A 21,640-nucleotide genomic window follows, 5' to 3' on the forward strand; every position below is an offset into this window, starting at 1 on the left:
CCTCAACAGATGATGTTGGGTAAGATGAGGCTCCAATATGCCCGATTTCAGACTTTCGATCCTTTAGTTTTCCTATGAGATAAGCCGTGACAAAGATGTCTTGTAGCGGCTCTCTTATTTGGAACATAAGAGAGCTCGGCGGAGTGAGCGCTCCCGTGTATGGAGGAGTAGGGAGAGATCGGCTCACTGCTATCTAAAGTGTAAGTCAAGGGACCTATTCAAATGAGTGATTTTGGGGTCCACTAGTCTCATCCATTCCTCGGACAAGATTGTGTCCGTTTCAGTTGTACACCTAGCTGGTGCGCCCGTCCACCTTTCAATGGTAAATCTACCTCCGTTACATCAGGTGTATTGGCAGCGACTTATTCTTACCCTCTTTTACATGTGGGCAAGAAAAACAACAATCTAGGCATTTTTGACAAAGTAGGTAAAAACGACCCCCAAAAGCCAGTGCAGGAGCCTAACCCTGGTCTAAGAAGGCCAAGATTAAGTTCTTGCATTGGCTTCTGGAGTTGCTGTTGCACCGCCACCTGCCTTCATAAGGGATATGCTTGAAAGAATAGCGTTAAGGCCCCCATGCACATTAGATGAACGGCGACTGAGCCCAGTTTTAGCCAAAAGTCTAATGTGTGTCTTTGCTCTTAACTCTCCCCCCGAGTGAAATAAGGATCCGACATGTCCAGTTTCTGGACGGTCAATCCTCTTGTTCTCTGCTAGAGGAGTCTGATACTTCTCTCTCGTAGAGATTTCTGGACGGACAATCCTTTTGATCTCCGCTAGAGGAGTCCGATATGTCACTCTCTTCGAGATTTCTGGATGGTCAATCCTATTGTTCTCCGCTAGAGGAGTCCGATACTTCTCTCTCGTAGAGCACACAGGAGCGCTCCCATGCATAGAAGAGTCGGGAGAGATAGCGGTTGGCCAAACGATTGGCCAAACCTTCGTTTTGTTGACAGATATCTATTTTGTATGCGGTTCCTATGGATGGGCCCCAAAATTGAACAATGTGACCCCATCTCCGGGCACTTTTGTTTGAAGAACATGAGTGTGTACAATACAAACAAAAGTTGGGTTTTTTTTTTTTTTTTCGTTTTGAAGATTCTTGACAACTTGACAGAAGAGGACGACTGTCTAGATGATGGCCCTGTACTTCTACTTATGATGGGCAGACTGATCTATCTTGTGTGGTGTATACAGTAGAGCGGCTGCTTACATGCAGCCATGACTAAGTGGATGTTCTTTTGTGCGCTGTCTATCAGACAGAGCGGTGTGGGTGGCTGGCGAGTACCGAGTGCTGCGGGCGGAAGGCTGAAGATGATGGAACATATGAGCTTTGATGGAGTTAGAGAGTATTGAGGCTCCGGACTGGGATTTGTGGTGAGGCGGATGCTATTCAGCGAGGTCTCGGCAGAGTCCCCTGGAATCTGCTACTTCTCAACTTGTCTGCTCCTTCCCGTATTGACCTGGTCAGACCCCTTGTGAGCTCCCTAATTGAAAATTAATACAGGATCAATGCAGAAGGCAATTTGCATATTGATTATACACAGCACTGAATGCACCATATGTGTGGCAGATTGATCGAGAGGCTGAGACCGCTCAAGGAAGCGAGACATCTCAGGGTTGTGTGGGTATGAGAGGTGCTGAGGATTCTTCCACCTATGTTTGCGACACCTATGGGGGTAAAATACGTTTTATCCCATTTTATCATTTCTAAATTGGGATTATGGGCAATCCCCAATTCCTGGTCTGGATGGACTTTATTTCTTTTTAATCTCTACATAGTATTAGTTTTTCTACAAGTTTGTGTTATTCCTCCATGTCAGTTGAGCATGGCACCATGTGGTTAACATTGATCCTGGCATCCATCCCTGTTCAGAGCCATGGAAGCCTTGTTCAAAAATGAGAGCTTATGGGCCCGATTTTTTTTTTTTTTTTTTTTTTTTTTTTTTTTTTTTGCAAAATGGTTCACAAATTTTGTGCAGAATAAGATATGCTTTTCATTTTTGTCTTTTTGCACCTTTTTAGGGCAAAAAAGTCACTTGTCCTTCTAAAATGTTGCATAAATTTTTCAAAAATTTAAGACATATATAAAATCACTCCAGGATGGGGCGACTAGAGGGCATTTGCGCCAAAAAATTGCATGTTTTTTTTAAAAGTTGCAATTGATGAATCGGCCGCAAACCTCTAGGAATAAAAAAAAAAATCCACATTGGCGAACATAAAAAAAAGAACAAAACAAGCGAACACATAAAAATGGACTTCAAAAGAAGCCAAAATGAAAAAAGAGGGGATAAAGAAAAAAAGATGCAAATGAAAAAATGAATCCGGCTCTATACATTTTGCAAGGATCGGCACTATGATTAGTATTGCACTTGCTTCTCTTACAACCAATGAAAAATCTATAAAATGCAACATAAATGCACTGCAATTATTTCATGTAAAGGTAAATAGGGGTTAAAATACTTCTCCACGTCTTTTTGCATTAATATTTTTGTAGAATATTCACTCTTTGCGTCTCGTGCTCAGTGCCCACGGTTTTTATGGTCCCTTGTTTTGACTGTGCAGAAATTCATTCTCCAGCGGAGGACGAACACTGTGTTTCCTCTACATCAGACATTATGACCTAGGAAGTCATTTAGTTTCTCCAAAAACCTCAAGTTCCTTGGCAAGACGCCTCGGCTCTTGCTCTTTCCCTCCCTATGCTAAGGATGACACCTCTAGCTCGTACGAGGAACTGCACGGTGGCAGCCGGCGGAGCAAATCACACTACAATAGAGAAGCCACTTTCCTGTTAATTTGCAGCTCTGCTGTGCTCTCCTCTGAAAAGAAACATCCCAATCCATCGCGCCTTTCAACTTTAGAATATTCTCCTTTTTTTTTTTTTTCTTTCTGGGTTTGACAGCGCTTGTTAAGAAACAATGCCTACTCCAAAATTGGATTCTCGACTGAGCTTTGCAGTAAAGTGTTCTGCATTACGGAAATGCAACATCTCATAAGATCGTGCTTTAGCAAGATATGGGACGTCGCTGTTCATGGCGAGATCAAATCGTTTGCGTTTTTACATGTTACTTGTCATTGAATGTTTTGTGCGCAAAGAAAAAAAACTATAAAAATATATAAAACCCAGGTTATGTGAATAAAAATCCAAATTAAATATCATTGCACAACTGTAACCATAAGTCTGGAGTCAACAGTCTACAGGAGAACCAAGTGTCCTCTCCGAGTGCTCACTCGCTAACAAGCAGGTAAAGGTGTCTCAAGCCCACACCATGTACATCAGAATAGGCTAATGAAAATATAATATCTCTGTATCTGTGTAATAATCCATGTTAGAAACAATCCATGGATATATCTGTGATCAGGGAACTTACCCACTTCTCTGGTTTCGAGGGCCGGGATTTTCTTGCTCGGGAAGTCCCAGAAATGTAATATCGACCTGAATTATAGATATTTTTTGTGTGGAGTCTCTAGGATGGTAAAAATATTCTCGGAACCATGGCAGTCATTTTCTACCACGTAGAGGTTTATATGAGAAAATATAACACAAATTAAAATTGTGTCCTGCACCCGTCTTTCCTTGAATATAATTAGACGTTCTTCTGACTAGGAGGGTGGCGGGGTCTGGTTGGGACCCTTTCAGATCTCCCCTTAAGAGAAACCCAGGAGATAGAACCAGGATTGTAGATTTGGCCCGAATGTCAACGGTTCTCCTCCTTGGGATCTCTCACTTATCAGTAAGAGGTCTCTTTATTTTATCCCTTTTATTTTGTACTGTTTTTTCCTTCTTTGTATGTTCTTTTTATTTCATCATTTTTGTATTTTTTTTCTTTGTAAGCTCTGTACCTTTTTGTAAATGAAATCTAAAAAATGAATACCTTGTTCCTTGCTGCTGTAAACGTACCCATAACCTCAAAGATGGAAAGTATAAGCCTGGCTGTGTTGCCCTGTGAATACCGGAGTGATAGGAGTTGACCAATTTGGTGAAAGAGTGAAGGGTGTATATGCGTGTACTGGTGTGTTACCCCGTGTAAGTGTCTCGCTGGTCTACGAAATGGCAAGTGGTGGCAGCAAGTAGTGTGGTGTGGATGTGTGAACTAGTTTTACAGGTGCTCTTTTTTTATTTTTTTTTATTTTAACCCACATACGGCCAATCACGATAAGCATACAAAGTGCTTCTTAACGGTAAGAAGAACCTACAAACAATGGTGACACACCTTCTTTTTAATTTCTAATGTCTTGTTTTTTACCTTTCCAGACGATCCTACAGAGGATGCAGAGGGCTCTTGTGAAGCTGCTGCTGACCCAGAGGAAGCCCCAAAAGACCAGGAGCCTGAAGGAGCCACAGAGAGTAACAGGGGTGAAGGTAAGAGTTGTTAAACCACCTATCCAGAGCATTATCAGCATTGCACTTGTTGGATGCAAAGCCTTAGGGTACTGACTCTGTGCCCTTCCACAGATGCACAGAGTTGAAACGACAAGTACATTGCCGGTCGGCGGTGGTTTGATAGGCTAACCCGACGTTAGATATGCAGTTAATAGATCGCTAAGTGCTCATAGGTTGTCTGCAGTGTAGGACCTGTTTACTCAGGACGATGTGCTGCCGAGAACGATGATCATTCATGCAGCACAAAAGATCCTTTCACCCGACGAACAAGCATTTTACTCTTTTCTCAGGTGATCAGCAGCGTGCTTAGACTGCACCATTATCGGGGAACACTTGTTCACGATAACTGTGCAGTGTAAATGGACCTTAAGATTGTTATAGAAAAAATAAATGTTTTGTTGACTGTTCATTTCTTTATTCGAGTGAAGGAAAATCAAGAACCGATATCATTGTAATTTAACTTTTTTCTTTTTTTCCTATTCTAGCACCTTCTGTTCCCTCTGAGAAGGATCCTCCAGACTCGGTACCCGCCAAGCTTTCTTCAGTCGCCAGCACTGAACCTCCTTTGGCCAAGCGACCAAAGTGCGCTGAAGAGAAGAAAAATGAGCAGGTAGACTCCGACGCACTTTTGGCTCCCCTCTCCCCCCCCCCCCCACATCAATTTGTACTTTTTTTTTTCCCCAGGTTTTTTTTATTAACTGTCTGCTTCCCTCAGCTCTACCAGTGTCCGTACTGCAAGTACAGCAACTCTGATGTGAACCGACTGAGAGTCCACGCCATGACCCAGCACTCTGTGCAGCCAATGCTGCGTTGTCCCCTCTGCCAGGACATGCTCAACAACAAGATCCACCTGCAGCTGCACCTCACCCATTTGCACAGTGTGGCACCCGATTGCGTGGACAAGCTTATTGTCACGGTAAGACACCACCCCCACACCCCCCAACCCACCCCATCAGAGAAGTCAGATGCTTGTTGTGCACACAGGAATTGAGAAGGAGAGGATGGTGGAGTCATCGGTGATGCTTACGGCACTGCCGTGCGCATGTGCTGCTTGCATTCACGTAATGTCCCTAATAATAACTCAGACAGCTCTTTGCAACCTGCCCCGTGTCAAGTCTGTTACCACGGCAACCGTGGCTTTGATTCTGCTCCGTACTGTTTTTTTGTGCACTCAGTCCACTCCGAACACAGCAAATGGTCACCTCACTTCACTGACCACAGGCAGCGTACCATCTACGGTGCTGCACAGTCACCGCTTTACTCATCACATCATCTAGCCATTTTCTGTGCCCTCCTATTTAACCATGCCGCCTCGCTCTTGCCTTTCGGCCTCTCCAGCAATTTTTTTTCCCGTCTCCGCAGTCGTTTGCACACAATTGCTAGGACCTTAAGTGGAAGCCCGCTCGGCTCATGTTTGCCAATTAGATGGTGTAAATGCAAAGTGACCTTAATATCCTCCCCTTGCTAACGAGTTTTTCTCTCCAACCTTTGCGCTCTTTGTAATGGAAATATGCAGTCTGTCTGCAAGTGGGATTTGCATGTTGGACCTCTCTGACAGTCAGAGGGTTTTTTTTTTTTCTTCCTTTCCTGACCTCTTTCCTCTTTTCTTTGTCTGTGTCCTTAGCTCTCCCCTCACTGTCAGCCGCTTTTCTCAATCTACCCTCCGCTCGCTGCCCTCCCCCTCTTTTCCTTCTTTCTTTCCGTCTTCCCCTTCATTGCAAGATGCAAAAGAAAAATAGCTGGGTTACCGGGGCAGGCCTAAGAGTCCGGCTTACACCTCTTAGACCCCAGCATGGTGTAAACAGGCTCTGAAAATGTGGCCCTGTTCTGTCAGCTGGGCCTCCTCACACAATTAGCATGTAATTATCCCGCGTGATGGGCAGCCAGTGGAGAGCCAGCTGACGCGTTGCATCGCTGACCCGCGAGTCAGAGATCAGTGGGCACACAGAGCAATGCAGCGCGCTCCTTAATGATGCAATTTACATATCTGGCCAAGCAGCTGTGTATTGCAGAAGCCGTGCTGTGCGATATGCAGGACATTATTTACACTGGTCACTGTGTGCTTTCAGTCTGGAGGAGCAGGAAAAGGTTCCTCCATACACATTGGGTTAATTCATACATTTTTGGTGCAAAGGTCTTGACTGTCTTTGTCGGTGGGGGTCTCGTGTCCTCTCTTCCAGAAGCGAAGCATCAGGCATGTTGTATTACACACCCAATCTTTTTGTGTTCAGGCACCTTAAGGCCCCATTAAACTAACGTCAGCCAATATCAACGAATTGAACGATTATAGGGTCCTCCAACTCTCCCCCGACATCATCATCTGCCTTGTCTACCAGCAGCTCTCTAAGGGCACAGTAAGATTACCGTATTGTTCATGCGGGAATCGCATCGCAATCCTCGGACTGGCTGTCGGCTCTCCTGACTTGAGCGTGACAGCTGCATAGAAATACATCCTGTCAAGCTCAGGTCAGGATAGCCGATTGCCAGTCCGAGGATTGCGATGCGATCCTCGCTCGGGCAAGACGGCTGTCTGACTGCGGGCGCTCCTGTTTGTTAGATATTTGCCGACCAACATTTCTAAAGTGAATAGGGGGCTTTACCTCCATATTGCAAATACAGGTATGCATAGCGGAGCATGTATGTGTAAGGAAGGGGGTCAGGCAAGATGGCTTTCAGATGTAATGCTATATAAGATGCATGGGCTCCTTAATCTAAACCTCCAGCACTTATGGCGCATTTACACCTGCCGATAAGTGCCATTAATGGTTGTTGATCTAAATGAAAGCCGTTCGTTCATCGGTCTCTTAGAAGTCTATGCTCACAGCACGATCATTAATATGATCATTCTGTGCACATAGAAAATTTATCAGCAGCACAGAGCACTGTGCTGCCAATAAAAAGAAAAACGTTAAGCCTGTGTTTTACTCGTTCCTTCAGGGATTTGCCAACCTGTTTCAGATAAGCCATGAGCGCTTGTTCCCTGATTATCAGCTTGATTAAATGGGCCGACTCAACTTCTTTCCGACTCTTAAATGGCTCTTATATACCATAGTAGAATGATCAATAGGGGCCTTCGATTAATAACATCTAAAATGGACAAATAACAAGATTTATAAAACTTTTCTACTTTCCCATAAAAGAAAAGTATTAATAATATACAAATTTTAGATTTGTATTTTGAAATCAGAGTTGCTATATCTCTACTGGCACTCTGCCTTAGGGCGCAGCCAGACAACCGTATTACTCGCATCGCAATGCTTGGACTGGCCGTCTGCTATCCTGACCTAAATGTGACAGCTGCATAGAAATACATGCTGTCAGGAGAGCCAACGGTCAGTCCGAAGATTGCGATCCTCGGATGAGTAGTACGGCCATCTGACTGCGTCCTTAAAGGGAGTCCATCAGTCCAGAATGACTGTTCAAACCAAGCACAGGCGCTCTTGTCACCCTTGATGTGCCCAAAACCTCCTTGTTTTCCATCAATTTCCACCCTTTTCTGGTTCTATAAAGAGAGTTCTCAATCAAAAAAGAGGTGAGGGTTCAGAGATAGAGCTGGGAAGGTGCACATAAATGTTTGGCTACACCAAGGGTGCACCAAGCACCTGGGCTCGGTTTGAACAGTCATTTTGTGCTAACAGACTCCTTTTAACCCCTAGCGGACCGTCTTCATTGGTTTTGGTTAGAGGTATACTCTAGGCACTTCTTGGAGTACCGTCTCTCCTAAAGGCCCCTATACACTTTAGATAGCTGTCAGCCATACATAGGAGCACTTCTGTGTTCTCTATGAAAAAGCCGCCGTCAGACATTTCTGGTGGTGGCTTTACACTTGGAGAAGAAAAGGTGCAGATCCCGGATCCTTATCTTCCCCCGACAGCATTTATCGGGGGCCCCCATGTCGGAACCAGTCCATGTCTGAAGGTTCTACCAACAAGTATGGGGTGCCTTAAGTTTTGCACATGGCTTTTGTTGACTATATAGGGTGCTTGATGCATTGTTTGCTGGTTGTGTAATATCAGCTGATCCGTGACGCCGGAGGCATTTTCGAGATGAGGCACAGAATAGGTAGCAGGCACATTAGACCTCTCAAAACCTGCCAGAATTCCAATCAGGAAAGATGATTAAAGTAGAGAGCAGACAACGTCTCCCGCTCACCTCCTCGTCTGCCGTCATTCACACTTGATTGACTTCAACCTTTCAAGTACAGAAGTCTTTCTCTTATTATTCAAGGCCAGGCAAGGTTTTCTAATTAAAGTGTATGAAAACAATTATAGAGCTGTCTTGTGGAGCTGGAATTCTCTGAGACTCTGCATACAGCTTTGCTCTCGCCGGGTGTGGGGATTTAGCGGACACATATTCCTCCCCTTGCCTTTAAATGAGAATGTGTCCGTGCTTGTGATCCCACTGGCTTCTTCCTGTAATGTCCACACGGAGGAGAAGATGAGACAAGAAGGCTTTTTGTTTCTTCTTCGTTTGATTCCGCGGCATTGGTTTTTAAAACATGCGTCTGCAATGTTAATTAAGAATAGTAGCGCGTGCCTTTCACGACACACGTAAGCGCGGCGGCAGAATCCGGGGCCATGTGTAAATAATAACTGATGGCAAATAAATCACCATAAAATCAGATTAATTAAAACGCGGATTCTTAATTTCCTCTTGTCGCCAAGGCTGGAAAATATCACTTGTTCAATTGAATGCTGACACGAGACATGTTTTCCTGTTTGCTTGCCATCTATTCTGTCACCACATTTGAAGATGTTTCTGACGAGTCGAGTCCATGTGGTTTTGGAGGCTGCTTTATTATTAACCCCATTGTGTCGACTTTCTTTTGCTAATGATAACCGATCCTTCAAGAATCTCTTGTGTCTTCACAATGCGTCCCCCCTCCTCCTCGTCCTCATCCTCGCGCCATGTGTATCTCTCAGTTTAAGGAAACAGGCTGCTTCTTTCACTCAGGAACATGGCGCACTCGTTTATCTTTAGCAGTCTGAATTAATTAGGGGTGTTAATATGTGCTTGGTAGATTGAGGAGGGGAGCAGGGGGGCTTCGGGTGCGTCTATGTAATTGGCTGCCCCACAGCCTGTGACAAAACACTCTTTGTGATCAAAGTCAGGATTCTGTGCAAAGGGGAAAAAAAATATTAATTAGAAGCTTATTCTTTTAGTGTGTAGTGATAATTAGAGCAGGCCACCTCCTGAGTGATGAGGGGCTGTCGAGCAGCTGGGGACACTCTCAGAGACATTCTTTGGGGTGAGGCAGTATGGTCGCCTGGACTTGATATCCTGTCTCTTCCGTAGGTAACTTCTCCAGAGATGCTCATGCCGAGCAGCATGTTCTTACCAGTCAGTTCACCGGAGAGAGAGAAAGCTGCTTCAGTCTCGGAAAATACTGAGAAGGTCTCAGGTAAGGGCTTAAAAAAATTTTTTTTCAAGGCTGTTGACGCACACAAATCAAACTGCCAAAGATGCAGACCAATCTGGACACGTCGTGACCCGTAGGGTACCTCGAAAAGCAAGTTGGATTTTTTTTTGTCAACTTGCTTTTATACTGTCAAGGTACCCCATGGGTCACAATGCAACCTCATTCAGGCGTATTATGCTCCAATGTAGCAGCGTCAAAAGAGTGATCGGTCTCCGTCGTGGCTAAGATCGTTGTGTAGCCTCAAAAATATGTTGCAGCATATTTTTAGTTTTGTAAAAAAAAAAATATGACTTTTTTGGGGGGGGGATTGTGCTTTTACTTTAGAATGTCAATAATAATAGTAGTAAACAGCAAAGGCCTAAAAAATGCACCAAGTGTGTGAAAAATGTCACAAGAAAGCATTGTTTGTAATGCACATAATAAATCCCTAATAAATGCTATATGGGAGACTACCCTAAGGGTGTGTGCACAGGTCGTTTTTAATACTTGCCAAAGTCAAAGCCACTTCAGGAGACAGCTGGTGGTCTTTTTCCTGAATTGGCTTTGCCGACCTTTTTTTGCTGTCGTTTTTTTGCATCAGCGTCTTTTTCCTACATTTTCAACTTTAAGCAGCGGGAAGAATGAACAGTTACTTTGTTTCACCCTCAAGCGGCTAAAAGAAGTAATAAAAGTCTGAACATGTGCACAGCAATGTGGCTTTAACATTGCTGTGCACCAGGTTCATTTTTGGCAGCCGTCTTATGGTGCCTTTTCAAGTCTGTTCCAGGCGGAATCCACCTGAAAAAGTCGTACTGTGCACATACCCTTACGCTGGAATCTCGCATGCAGTTTTTGTGCCAAAACCAGAAGTGGATTTCAAAGGAATGGGAAAATTAAAGAAAGGACTTTAGACATTGCTTCTTGCTGAATCCAGTTCAGGTTTTGGCTCAAAAAACCTGCATTGTTAAAAAAGCAACACTTGTTAGGAGTCAAAAAAAAAATCACAAAATCTTGTTTTTCTTTTTTTTTCCTTAGAACCTGCTGAAGCAGTGTCTAAGAGTGCAGCTGTTCCTGAAGGGGCTGAGCTGAGCACAGAACAGAAAGCACCTGCAAGTGACGGTAACTCTGCAAGAGAAGATTCAGGATTCTTGTGTTGGAAGAAAGGATGTAACCAAGTGTTTAAAACCTCTGCTGCTCTCCAAACGCATTTCAATGAAGTCCACAACAAGCGTCCACAATTGCCAGTCTCTGACCGCCACGTTTACAAGTACCGCTGCAACCAGTGCAGCTTAGCGTTCAAGACCATTGAAAAACTCCAGTTGCATTCACAGTACCATGTGATCCGTGCTGCCACCATGTGTTGTCTTTGCCAGAGAAGCTTCCGCACATTCCAAGCTCTTAAGAAGCATCTGGAAAGCAGCCATCTGGAGCTGAGCGAGTCTGACATTCAGCAGCTGTACAGTGGGCTTTTGGTAAATGGAGATATTACAAATGTGGGAGATGCTTCGATGGTAGATGATCAGAGCATGCTGGTAGATGATGAGAAGGAGGATGAGAGCGACCTAGAAGATAAGCAGAGTCCCACAGGGAGCGACTCTGGGTCTTTGCAAGAGGACTCCGGTTCCGAACCCAAAAGAGCACTTCCCTTTCGCAAGGGCCCAAATTTTACAATGGAGAAATTTTTGGATCCATCCCGACCCTATAAGTGTACAGTATGCAAAGAGTCTTTCACCCAGAAGAACATTCTGCTTGTCCATTACAATTCTGTATCTCATCTGCACAAACTTAAAAGGGCCTTGCAAGAATCAACCACCGGCCAGCCCGAGCCCACCAGTAGCCCAGATAACAAACCATTCAAATGTAACACCTGCAATGTTGCATACAGTCAGAGCTCCACTCTTGAAATTCACATGAGGTCGGTTTTGCACCAAACCAAAGCCCGTGCAGCAAAACTAGAGGCAGCAAGCGGTAGTAGTAGCGGAGTTAGTGCGAACAGTACTTCTGCGTCTGTGACCTGTACAACAACCTCAAACTCTGTCAGTAGCAGTGTCACCAACATTTCAACCTCCACAACCACAGTTACACCTGCCGTGAGCTCCAGTTTGACAAGCCAACCGCCTACTGAACCAGTAGTCAACCCTTGCACCACCAGTCTAATGGCACCATGCCCTTCTGAACATAAAGATGTTAATCGTAAAAAGTTAGCAGACCTGATAGCCTCACGGCAGCATCAGCAGCAGCAACAGCAAGCCCAAACATTGGCACAAGCCCAGGCGCAGGTGCAAGCCCATCTGCAGCAAGAGCTACAACAGCAAGCCGCCATCTTGCAATCTCAATTGTTGAACCCAACTCTTCTCCCTCATTTTCCGATGACCACTGAAACATTGCTTCAACTTCAGCAGCAGCAGCACTTACTGTTCCCTTTCTACATCCCTAGTACAGATTTCCAGTTCAACCCAGAAGTCAGTTTGCCCCTGACTAGCAGCACGTTAACTTTAACAGGGAGTACCGCCGGTTTGCTGGAAGACATCAAGACTCCACTACAACTCACCCAACAAGTTCATCCTCACCATTCACATCTCCTCCAGCAGCAGCAAAGCCAGATGTGTATGTCTGAGACTCACTCCTCACTTCTGCAAACATCGGAGCTAAAGAACAAAACTATGAAAGAAACTTTAAAAGAGTTGAAGAAAGAGAAAGAGTTGTCCGAGAGAGCCGATGAAATGACTGTAGTAAGTGAGTCCCTACCTGATTCTTTGAAGTGTAAAGAAAAGAAAGACATTGCAACCAGTTCCTCTTCGGAGAATCTTTTGCTTCCTCCTCGTATTGCTTCAGATGCGCGGGGGAATGCCACCAAAGCCTTGCTTGAAAATTTTGGGTTTGAACTTGTAATTCAATATAATGAAAACAAGCAGAAAGCACAGAAAAAGAATGTGAAGAGCGAACAAACTGATTGTTTAGAGAAATTTGAATGCAGCTCATGTGGAAAGCTATTTTCCAACATACTAATACTAAAAAGCCACCAGGAGCATGTCCACCAACGCTATTTACCCTTTAAACAGCTAGAGCAATTTGCAAAGCAATACAGAGACCATTATGAAAAGTTATATCCATTGAGGCCCCAAACGCCAGAGGCACCCCCACCACCACCACCTCCTCCACCACCACCTCCGCCTCCTCCTCCGTCCACTCCACAACCAGCTATCACGCCAACAGTCCCTGTCTCCGCACCCCCACTCACCCCACCTAGCATCTCACCAGCACAGTCATCAGTGTCATTAGCCCAACTATCAATGCCAATGGAACTGCCAATCTTTTCACCCCTCATGATGCAAACAATGCCTATACAGTCCATGCCAGCCCAGCTGCCGCCACAGTTGGGGTCAGTAGACACCCTTTCTGCAGACTTGGCCCAGTTATATCAACATCAGTTAAATCCCAGTCTTCTGCAGCAGCAAAACAAGAGGCCAAGGACCAGAATCACTGACGACCAACTAAGGGTTCTAAGACAATATTTTGATATTAATAATTCCCCCAGCGAGGAACAGATTAAAGAAATGGCTGATAAATCTGGGTTGCCCCAAAAAGTGATTAAGCACTGGTTTAGAAACACCCTTTTTAAGGAGCGTCAACGCAACAAAGATTCCCCTTATAATTTTAATAACCCTCCAATTACTAGCTTAGAAGAACTGAAGATGGATTCTAGGCCTCCATCTCCGGAGCCTCAAAAACACGAGTACTGGGGAAATAAGAGGTCTTCCAGAACACGCTTTACTGACTACCAGCTTCGTGTTCTCCAAGACTTTTTCGATGCCAACGCTTATCCAAAGGATGATGAATTCGAACAGCTTTCCAACCTACTCAACCTTCCTACACGTGTTATTGTGGTTTGGTTCCAGAACGCTCGTCAAAAAGCACGAAAGAACTATGAAAATCAAGGAGATGGCAAGGAAGGAGAGAGACGGGAGCTGACAAATGACCGGTATATCCGTACGAGCAACTTAAACTACCAGTGTAAAAAGTGCAGTTTAGTGTTTCAGAGGATATTTGACCTCATTAAACATCAGAAAAAGCTATGCTATAAAGACGAGGATGAAGACCTGCATTATGATAGCCAAAATGAGGATTCCATGGATGCTACTGATCTCCTAACCCCATCAAGCTCATCGTGTAGCACTCCTATGCCCTTTCAAACTTTTAGCACCGCAGCCTCAACTTCCACAAACACAAGCTGCACACCATTCTCTCAACTTTTGATGGACACGGATGAGCCTTCGATGTATAGTTCAAAGTCCGACGCTACCCATGATGATAAACCAAAGCATTTTGAATTTCCAAGGACACAGCAAAACCAAACTGAAGAACAGCCACAGCAACCAAAGCAAGAGCCGCAGCAGCCTCAGAGCACACAGTCTCAACCTCCGCAGCAGGATCAATCAGAACAAAAATCTAACACCACGCCACAGAAACTTCCTCCGATTTCATCTCCATCCACGCAGCCACAAACCTCGCACTGTTCTATGACTCAGTCAAGCCCAAATGCGGTACACATCTCTCATCACCCTATGAAGCCTCTTCATTCGTCTACTCCGCAACAGTTGTCCACTTTGTCACATCAATTAATTCCATATCAATGTGATCAGTGCAAACTGGCTTTCCCTTCCTTTGAGCATTGGCAAGAACATCAACAGCTCCATTTCCTTAGTGCTCAAAATCAATTTATTCATCCACAGTTTTTAGATCGACCAATGGATATGTCATTTATGCTTTTTGACCCCAGTAATCCACTTATAGCAGGACAGCTGCTTTCGGGAGGGCTTTCTCAAATGCCAACTGGTTCAGCTACTTCTCCTTCAACACCATCCTCCACAATGAACTCTCTTAAAAGAAAGCTGGAAGAAAAAGCTAGTGCAAGTCCAGGGGAGAATGATAGTGGGACGGGTGGAGATGAACCGCAAAGGGACAAGCGATTAAGAACCACAATTACACCAGAACAACTAGAGATTTTGTACCAGAAATATTTGTTAGATTCTAACCCAACCCGTAAAATGCTGGATCACATTGCCCATGAAGTAGGATTGAAGAAGAGGGTGGTTCAGGTGTGGTTTCAAAACACTCGAGCAAGGGAAAGAAAGGGCCAATTTAGAGCTGTTGGCCCAGCGCAAGCTCACAGACGTTGCCCATTCTGCAGAGCTTTATTTAAGGCCAAGACCGCACTGGAAGCTCACATACGATCCCGACACTGGCACGAAGCAAAACGAGCTGGCTATAATATGAGTTTATCAGCAATGCTTCTAGATTGTGATGGAGGACTCCAGATGAAAGCAGATTTTTTTGACAGTAATGCATTTCATAACCTGCCACATAGCAGCAGTGATGGACAATGTATTTCCCTTTCCCCAGTAAGCAAATCCATGGATCTGTCTCCTCGGACACTACTTAGTCCATCATCCATTAAAGTTGAAGGCATGGAAGATTTCGAAAGCCCTTCCATGTCATCTGTTAATTTGGGTTTTGATCAGACTAAGTTAGACAATGATGATTGCTCCTCAGTGAATACTGCTATAACTGACACCACAACAGGAGATGAAGGAAATGCTGACAATGACAGTACTACTGGCTTACTGGCTGACAACAAATCTGCATCTGTGACCAGCGAAGGCTTGCCAAAATCTGCAATGTTGGCAATGTCTGAGTATGAGGACCAAATGTCTTCTGGATTGGTCAGCCCTGCTCCTAGCTATTACAGCAAAGAATATGAGAACGAAGGTATCATTGATTATAGTGAAACTTCGAGTCTTGCAGATCCTTGTTCTCCCAGCCCAGGGGCAAGCGGCTCAGCCGGCAAGTCAGGGGACAGTGGAGATCGACCTGGTCAAAAGAGGTTTCGGACACAAATGACAAATCTTCAGCTGAAAGTACTCAAGTCTTGTTTTAATGATTATAGAACGCCAACCATGTTGGAGTGTGAAGTCCTGGGCAATGATATCGGACTGCCAAAGAGAGTGGTCCAAGTGTGGTTTCAGAATGCCCGGGCAAAAGATAAGAAGTCCAAACTAAGTATGGCCAAGCACTTTGGAATAAACCAAACAAACTATGAGGGACCCAAAACAGAGTGCACTTTGTGCGGTATTAAGTATAGCGCACGCCTGTCTGTGCGCGATCATATCTTCTCCCTGCAGCATATCTGCAAAGTTAAGGAAGCCATTGGAAGCCAGTTGGACAAGGAGAAAGAGTACTTTGATCCAGCCACCGTACGCCAACTAATGGCTCAGCAGGAGTTAGATCGAATTAAAAAAGCCAATGAGGTTCTGGGTTTGACTCCACAGCAACAGAGTGTGTTCGATAACCCTTCCCTACAAGCACTCAATCTTCCAACACCATACTCGACTCTACAAGGTATCCCTCCAGTACTGTTACCCGGTATCAACAGCCCATCTTTGCCAGGATTTACTCCTGCTAATACAGGTGGGCACAAGACAGGCGCAGTTAGTTGTGAAAGTGTCCTGAAATCAGGTTAATTGTGCTTATAGTAGAGTTTTAAATTACATTTTAGCTCATTTACATTGATGAAAATACTTTGTAAAATATTCTAGAACGAGTGGTTTTTCAGAGAATCTCAAATACATGTCGTAGGTATGGACAGTTTTTTTAAACATTATAAGAATACATTTTGTGAAAGCAAAATCGATATTCTCTTAAAACGTTGGAAATTAGCTCTGCTCCAAAGAAAAGTAAATGATCCCATACTAGGCAAATAAGATAACCAGCTGTAGACAGCTGTTTCGGATTTCTTTCCATTTGTTAGTACCTAGTAGTTTACTGGTTGACTGAGATGAGAGACTTATACTGGACATGCATATTAGATGGCTGCCGGCCGAACAATTCTTCGGCCGATCGTTTGGCTGGCAGCCATTTCAGCTGACTCTCCTACACACAGCAGCACTCGCTCAGCCGTGAGAAAGCCGCCGGCCGACGTATCCTCTCTGGGAAAACAATGTGATCGTCAGTCCAAAATAGTCAATGTCAATCGACCTCTCTCTCGACCATCAGTTTGCCGGCGCCCCCATTCACAGACGCGCTTGCTTTGCCGTGAGAACAATTGTAAAACAATGCGATCGGCAGTCCGACAGGTTCGATCGACATCTCTCCTGACAATCAGTCGGCCCACGCCCCTATACACGTTAGACTATTGGCCAAACCCGTTGATATCTGGTTCAACTGACACTGGTCTAATGTGCATTTGCAGCCAAGTATGAAAATTAACTTTTCTTCCAGAGGGAAGAGAGGAAGGGAAACTATCTTATATTATCCAAACCAGACACCCATCGGCAGCTGTTTGAATAGACAGATTTAGTCCAGTGCAAACATTTGTAAGCATCCTGTAAAAATGCACAGACATAGGCTTTACTTGCTTTGAAGAAATGTATTGGTTCATTGCGGCTTGTTCGATAAAAATGGATACTAATTAATGTTTTATGTGTGGAGTTTTTATTTGATGTGATGCTTCTGAAAGGTTTGTCCCATCAGGTAAAATATTGATGAGTAGATTATTACATTGATGGGCAAGGCCTTGATATCCGTATTCTGATTACTGATGGCATTGTGCCTAATTAGACAGCACATTGACGATGTTTCACATTATCATTTCGAGTCCCTGTATGGTCGGTGACTAGATTGACGTTTACGTCAATCGTCAAGCTTTTAATGTTTTAGGTATCTTTTAGATTTGTTCATACTTTAGTAATATTGGAACGATCCTACGTAATGAGATTTATTGTGAAAATACTTTTTTTGCCATATAGTAAGAAGCTGCTAGAGAACACATAGACCGAATCCAACCGAATAGTGCATAATGCATCACATCTGCCCCATTTATCGACTGTGTTGAATTCAATGGCTTCATAGGCAGATATTCATATTTCTAGTATCTTTTCATATGCTCCCCATATGCCGAAAACATCTCCAACTCTTAGGTGTCCTTGGTGTAGGCCCAACGCAAGCCAAATTACGCCATTGTCAGAAAAGCTGTCCAATTTTTTTTGCTTTCATAAAGGAAAATAGAGATGTTAAAAAATGACTGCGTGTGGTTATTGACCATATGCTATTAATAATAAAAACAGATGATTACAAAGCGTAGATTATTTATCCTCGAAGCTAAAAGTTTGCAGACATAATAATCATTAACATTCTTCTTCAAAACAATTCGTTCAAGTAATCTTTCTTTTTCTGTGATTTGTTTACAGCTTTAAGTTCTCCAAAATCCAATGTGATGGGTGTATCCAACACTACAATTCCTTCACCTGGACTCCCCACTTCCGGGCAACCAAATAAACAGCCTCCCAAATCATTAAGCCCCAACATCCCTACACAGACTCTTCCCGTACCCGTTCCCCAAACGCAAGAGTTACAGAAAGAAAAAGACAGCGAGAAGGTGAAAGAGAAGGAAAGGGGGAAAGGCAAAGGGGATCCCTCACCTGTACTTAAAAAAGAGAAGGTGGACACTCCAGCATCCACTTCCAGCTCCATGCCCGGTATGGAGTACGTGGTCGATCCATCCCAGCTGCAGGCTTTGCAAGCAGCATTGACGTCGGATCCATCTGCCTTGCTCACAAGTCAGTTTCTTCCTTACTTTGTTCCTGGCTTCTCTCCGTACTACAGCGCACAGATTCCAGGGACCCTGCCGGGCGGTTACCTGCAGCCGATGTATGGGATGGAAGGACTGTTCCCTTACAACCCAGCAATCTCCCAAGCTTTGATGGGGCTTTCCCCAAGTTCTTTGCTCCAACAATATCAGCAGTACCAGCAAAGCTTACAAGAAGCCCTCCAGCAGCAGCAGCGCCAACTCCAAATGCAGCAGCAAAAACAGCAGCAACAACATCACCATCATCAAAGACTGCAGCAGCAACAGCCCAAAGCAAGCCAAACCCCAACACCTTCTATTGTTTCTCCCTCTAACAAAGGTCCTGCCAAAGTCTCTCCAAAGATGGTAGAAAAGAATTCTGCAGCCCTTGAGGTATCTCACTCCAAAAAGCCCCCAGAACATCAAGAAGTGGAAAACCAAGGTGCAGACTGTCTCTTGGACCCGCTTATAGTCCCAAAGGTGCAGTACAAGTTGGTCTGCCGGAAGTGTGAGCTGAGCTTCAGCAGCGAGGAGGCGGCTATTAGCCACGTGAAGTCCCTCTGCTACTTTGGCCAATCTGTGGTGAAGCTGCAAGAGTTTGTGACATGCGTCCCCACTGGTGACAGTAGCGGCTCCTACCGCTGCTTAGGCTGTGAGGCCACTCTGTGTGGGGGCGATGCTCTGCGTCAACATCTGGAGTCACCCTTGCACAAACACAGAACAATCAAAAGAACAGCAAGAAATGCCAAAGAGCACCCTAGTTTATTACCTCACTCTGCCTGCTTCCCCAATCCTGACACCGCATCTACCTCTCAGTCTGCTGCTGACTCCAAAGCCAGCCTCTCACCCCCTTCCCCTTCTGCTTCTCCCCATGCCTCCACAAAGACTTGGTCTCACAGTACTCCCAGAAAACCTCCTCCTCTCCCCACATTCTCCTCATCCTCAACAGTTACCTCAAGTCCGTGCAGCACCTCAGGGGTTGCGACCTCCTTTCCAACAGACGGTTTCTCTGAGGAATCTGATTCGGACCTCAGCCAAAAGTCTGACAGGGTGGGAAGTCCTGTAGGCGCTCCTGAGAACCCGAGCTGTCACGAGGAAGGCTCTCGAACTGCTGTGGGAGTGGGTTCTTTACGACTGTAGACTTCGGAGTTGGACGATTATATAATAATAATAAATATGAATTTTAAATAATAATAATAAAAAAAAGATAAATAACAAACCAGTTTCACAAACAAAATACTGCAAATTCCAAAGCTTTTAACCAAAAAAAAAGAGGAACCCCTCCCTTCCCCAGTATGGATTTTTTCATTCCTGCACCTGACCCACTGCCCTGTTTTCTTCCCTCTACCTAGTGTCACATTGGGCCGTTACACAGGGAACTGGGCCTAAATCCCTTTTTTTTATTTTTTGTCCCTGTTTGTGGAGATCGGCAGCCCTTCTGCTCATCTAGAATGGCTTTGTTAAGAAGAAACCAATGGAATTGTGTTATTCTCAGGTCAAATGTTCACGCCGTGTTCTGACTCTGGTCTTGGAATTTTATATATACATATATATGGATAGGGATATATATGTGTGTATATATGTATTTATTTTATTTTATTTCATTTTTTTTTCTTTTCGTTCAGTAACTGATTTTTTTTTTTTTTTTTAAAGTAATTGCTAACTTAACCGGGCAGAAAAAAATAAAAAAAAATTCAGGACTGGGTTTGAAAAAAAAAAAAAAAAAAACGCCTCCCATTGGACGAGAATTGTCGGGTGGCGTTCATGCTTTATTATTTCCACATCCTGGAACCACAGCTGAAAAAAAGAAAAAAAATATATATATACTTTAAAGAATAATGAACAGACTTTCTGTATTTCTTGTAGATGAGGCCATTAATTCAAGACAGTTTTCAGACATGGATAAGATCCTTTTGTGTAATTATTATTTTTTATTTTTTTGGCGTCCAAATGCGTTTCTCATTTCGACATGTTGCGGGTGACGGAACGCCGCCCCATATTGTAAACCAACCTGTTAGCTCTTTAACCAAAAGACAACTTTTCCCCTTGACCCCGTTTCCTTTTTTATTGTTACTGTTACATTTTTAATATGTTTTTAAGATCACGTGGCTCTTACCAGCAGGGATCGTTCACTGCTAAAAAAAAAAAAAAAAAAAAAAAAAAATTATTTTAGAATTTTTCTCCCAGTGGGACACACAAGCTCTTCAAAGCCTGCATTAGCAGTGCTGTATATGTTAGCGTGTTACAGGCGCTGCCCTTGCCCCAGTCGAGCTTACTTTGCAACAGAGTCTGATGTCGGAATTTGGGGGAGAGGGTTTGCTGGTAAAGGTGTAATCTTCCCTGTTGTTTGGTGTTTGTAATCTGCACACTTTTCCCAATTCCCCAGTGTTACCTGTTTACTCTGTTTCATGTCAATAGACAGAGGTCTGTTCTGTTTTAAAGAAAAGAAAAAAAAAGTGGATAAAAAAAAAAAAAAGTTAACCATTTGTATGTGTATGTATACATGCGTGTGTGTATATGTATGCATAGATACATTGTCACACACAGACGTGTGCACACACATTTCTTTTTTTTTGAATGAAAACTGATGCTTTAAATAAAATCCAAAGAGAAGCCTCCCTTGTGTGTTGGCCCGGAAGGCTTTGTTTGACTTTTTCCAAGTTTTCGTCAATGTAATAAAAATAAATATATATATACACAGGTGCATCTCACTAAATTAGAATATCATCAAAAAGTCAATTTATTTCAGTTCTTCAATACAAAATGTGAAACTCCTGTATTTCATAGTCATTACAAACAGAGTGATCTATTTCAGGTGTCTATTTCTGTTAATGTTGATTATGGCTTACAGCCAATGAAAACACAAAAGTCATTATTTCGGTAAATTAGAATACTTTATAACAGCTTGGAAAATTATTTTAAAATTCAAAATGTATGTTCAGTAAATGCCCTCAATACTTGGTCGGGCTCCTTTTGCATCAATTACTGCATCAATGCTGCAATGTGGCATGGAGGCGATCAGCCTGTGGCACTGCTGAGGTGTTATGGAAGCCCAGGTTGCTTTGATAGCAGCCTTCAGCTCGTCTGCATTGTTGGGTCTGGTGTCTCTCATCTTCCTCTTGACAATACCCCATAGATTCTCTATAATAGATTCTCTATGGAGTTAAGGTCAGGCGAGTTTGCTGCCAATCAAGCACAGTGATACTGTTGTGTGTAAACCAGGTATTGGCCCCTG

At 43.8% G+C, this 21,640-nt stretch overlaps 1 protein-coding gene across 3 annotated transcripts in view; it reads left to right on the forward strand.

Moving 5' to 3' along the window:
* Positions 1-21,121, forward strand: part of ZFHX3 (zinc finger homeobox 3) — a 253,250-nt gene extending 232,129 nt beyond the window's left edge. For 2 of the 3 annotated variants that reach the window (XM_073659266.1, XM_073659265.1), the window contains 6 exons: positions 4,256-4,363; positions 4,870-4,994; positions 5,100-5,300; positions 9,680-9,785; positions 10,818-16,250; positions 18,029-21,120. In XM_073659266.1, coding sequence (XP_073515367.1) covers positions 4,256-4,363; positions 4,870-4,994; positions 5,100-5,300; positions 9,680-9,785; positions 10,818-16,250; positions 18,029-19,545 — 7,490 coding nt within the window. In that variant the 3' untranslated portion in view covers positions 19,546-21,120. Of the gene's footprint in view, positions 1-4,255; positions 4,364-4,869; positions 4,995-5,099; positions 5,301-9,679; positions 9,786-10,817; positions 16,251-18,028 lie in introns of all 3 variants that reach the window. The other variant, XM_073659267.1, reaches the window with a different exon arrangement.
* Positions 21,122-21,640: the final 519 nt, after the last annotated feature.

Source organism: Phyllobates terribilis, unplaced genomic scaffold (genome assembly GCF_046119375.1).
Source record: "Phyllobates terribilis strain yellow unplaced genomic scaffold, ASM4611937v1 Scaffold_13__5_contigs__length_258822181, whole genome shotgun sequence".
In the NCBI taxonomy this organism is placed as follows: domain Eukaryota; kingdom Metazoa; phylum Chordata; class Amphibia; order Anura; family Dendrobatidae; genus Phyllobates; species Phyllobates terribilis.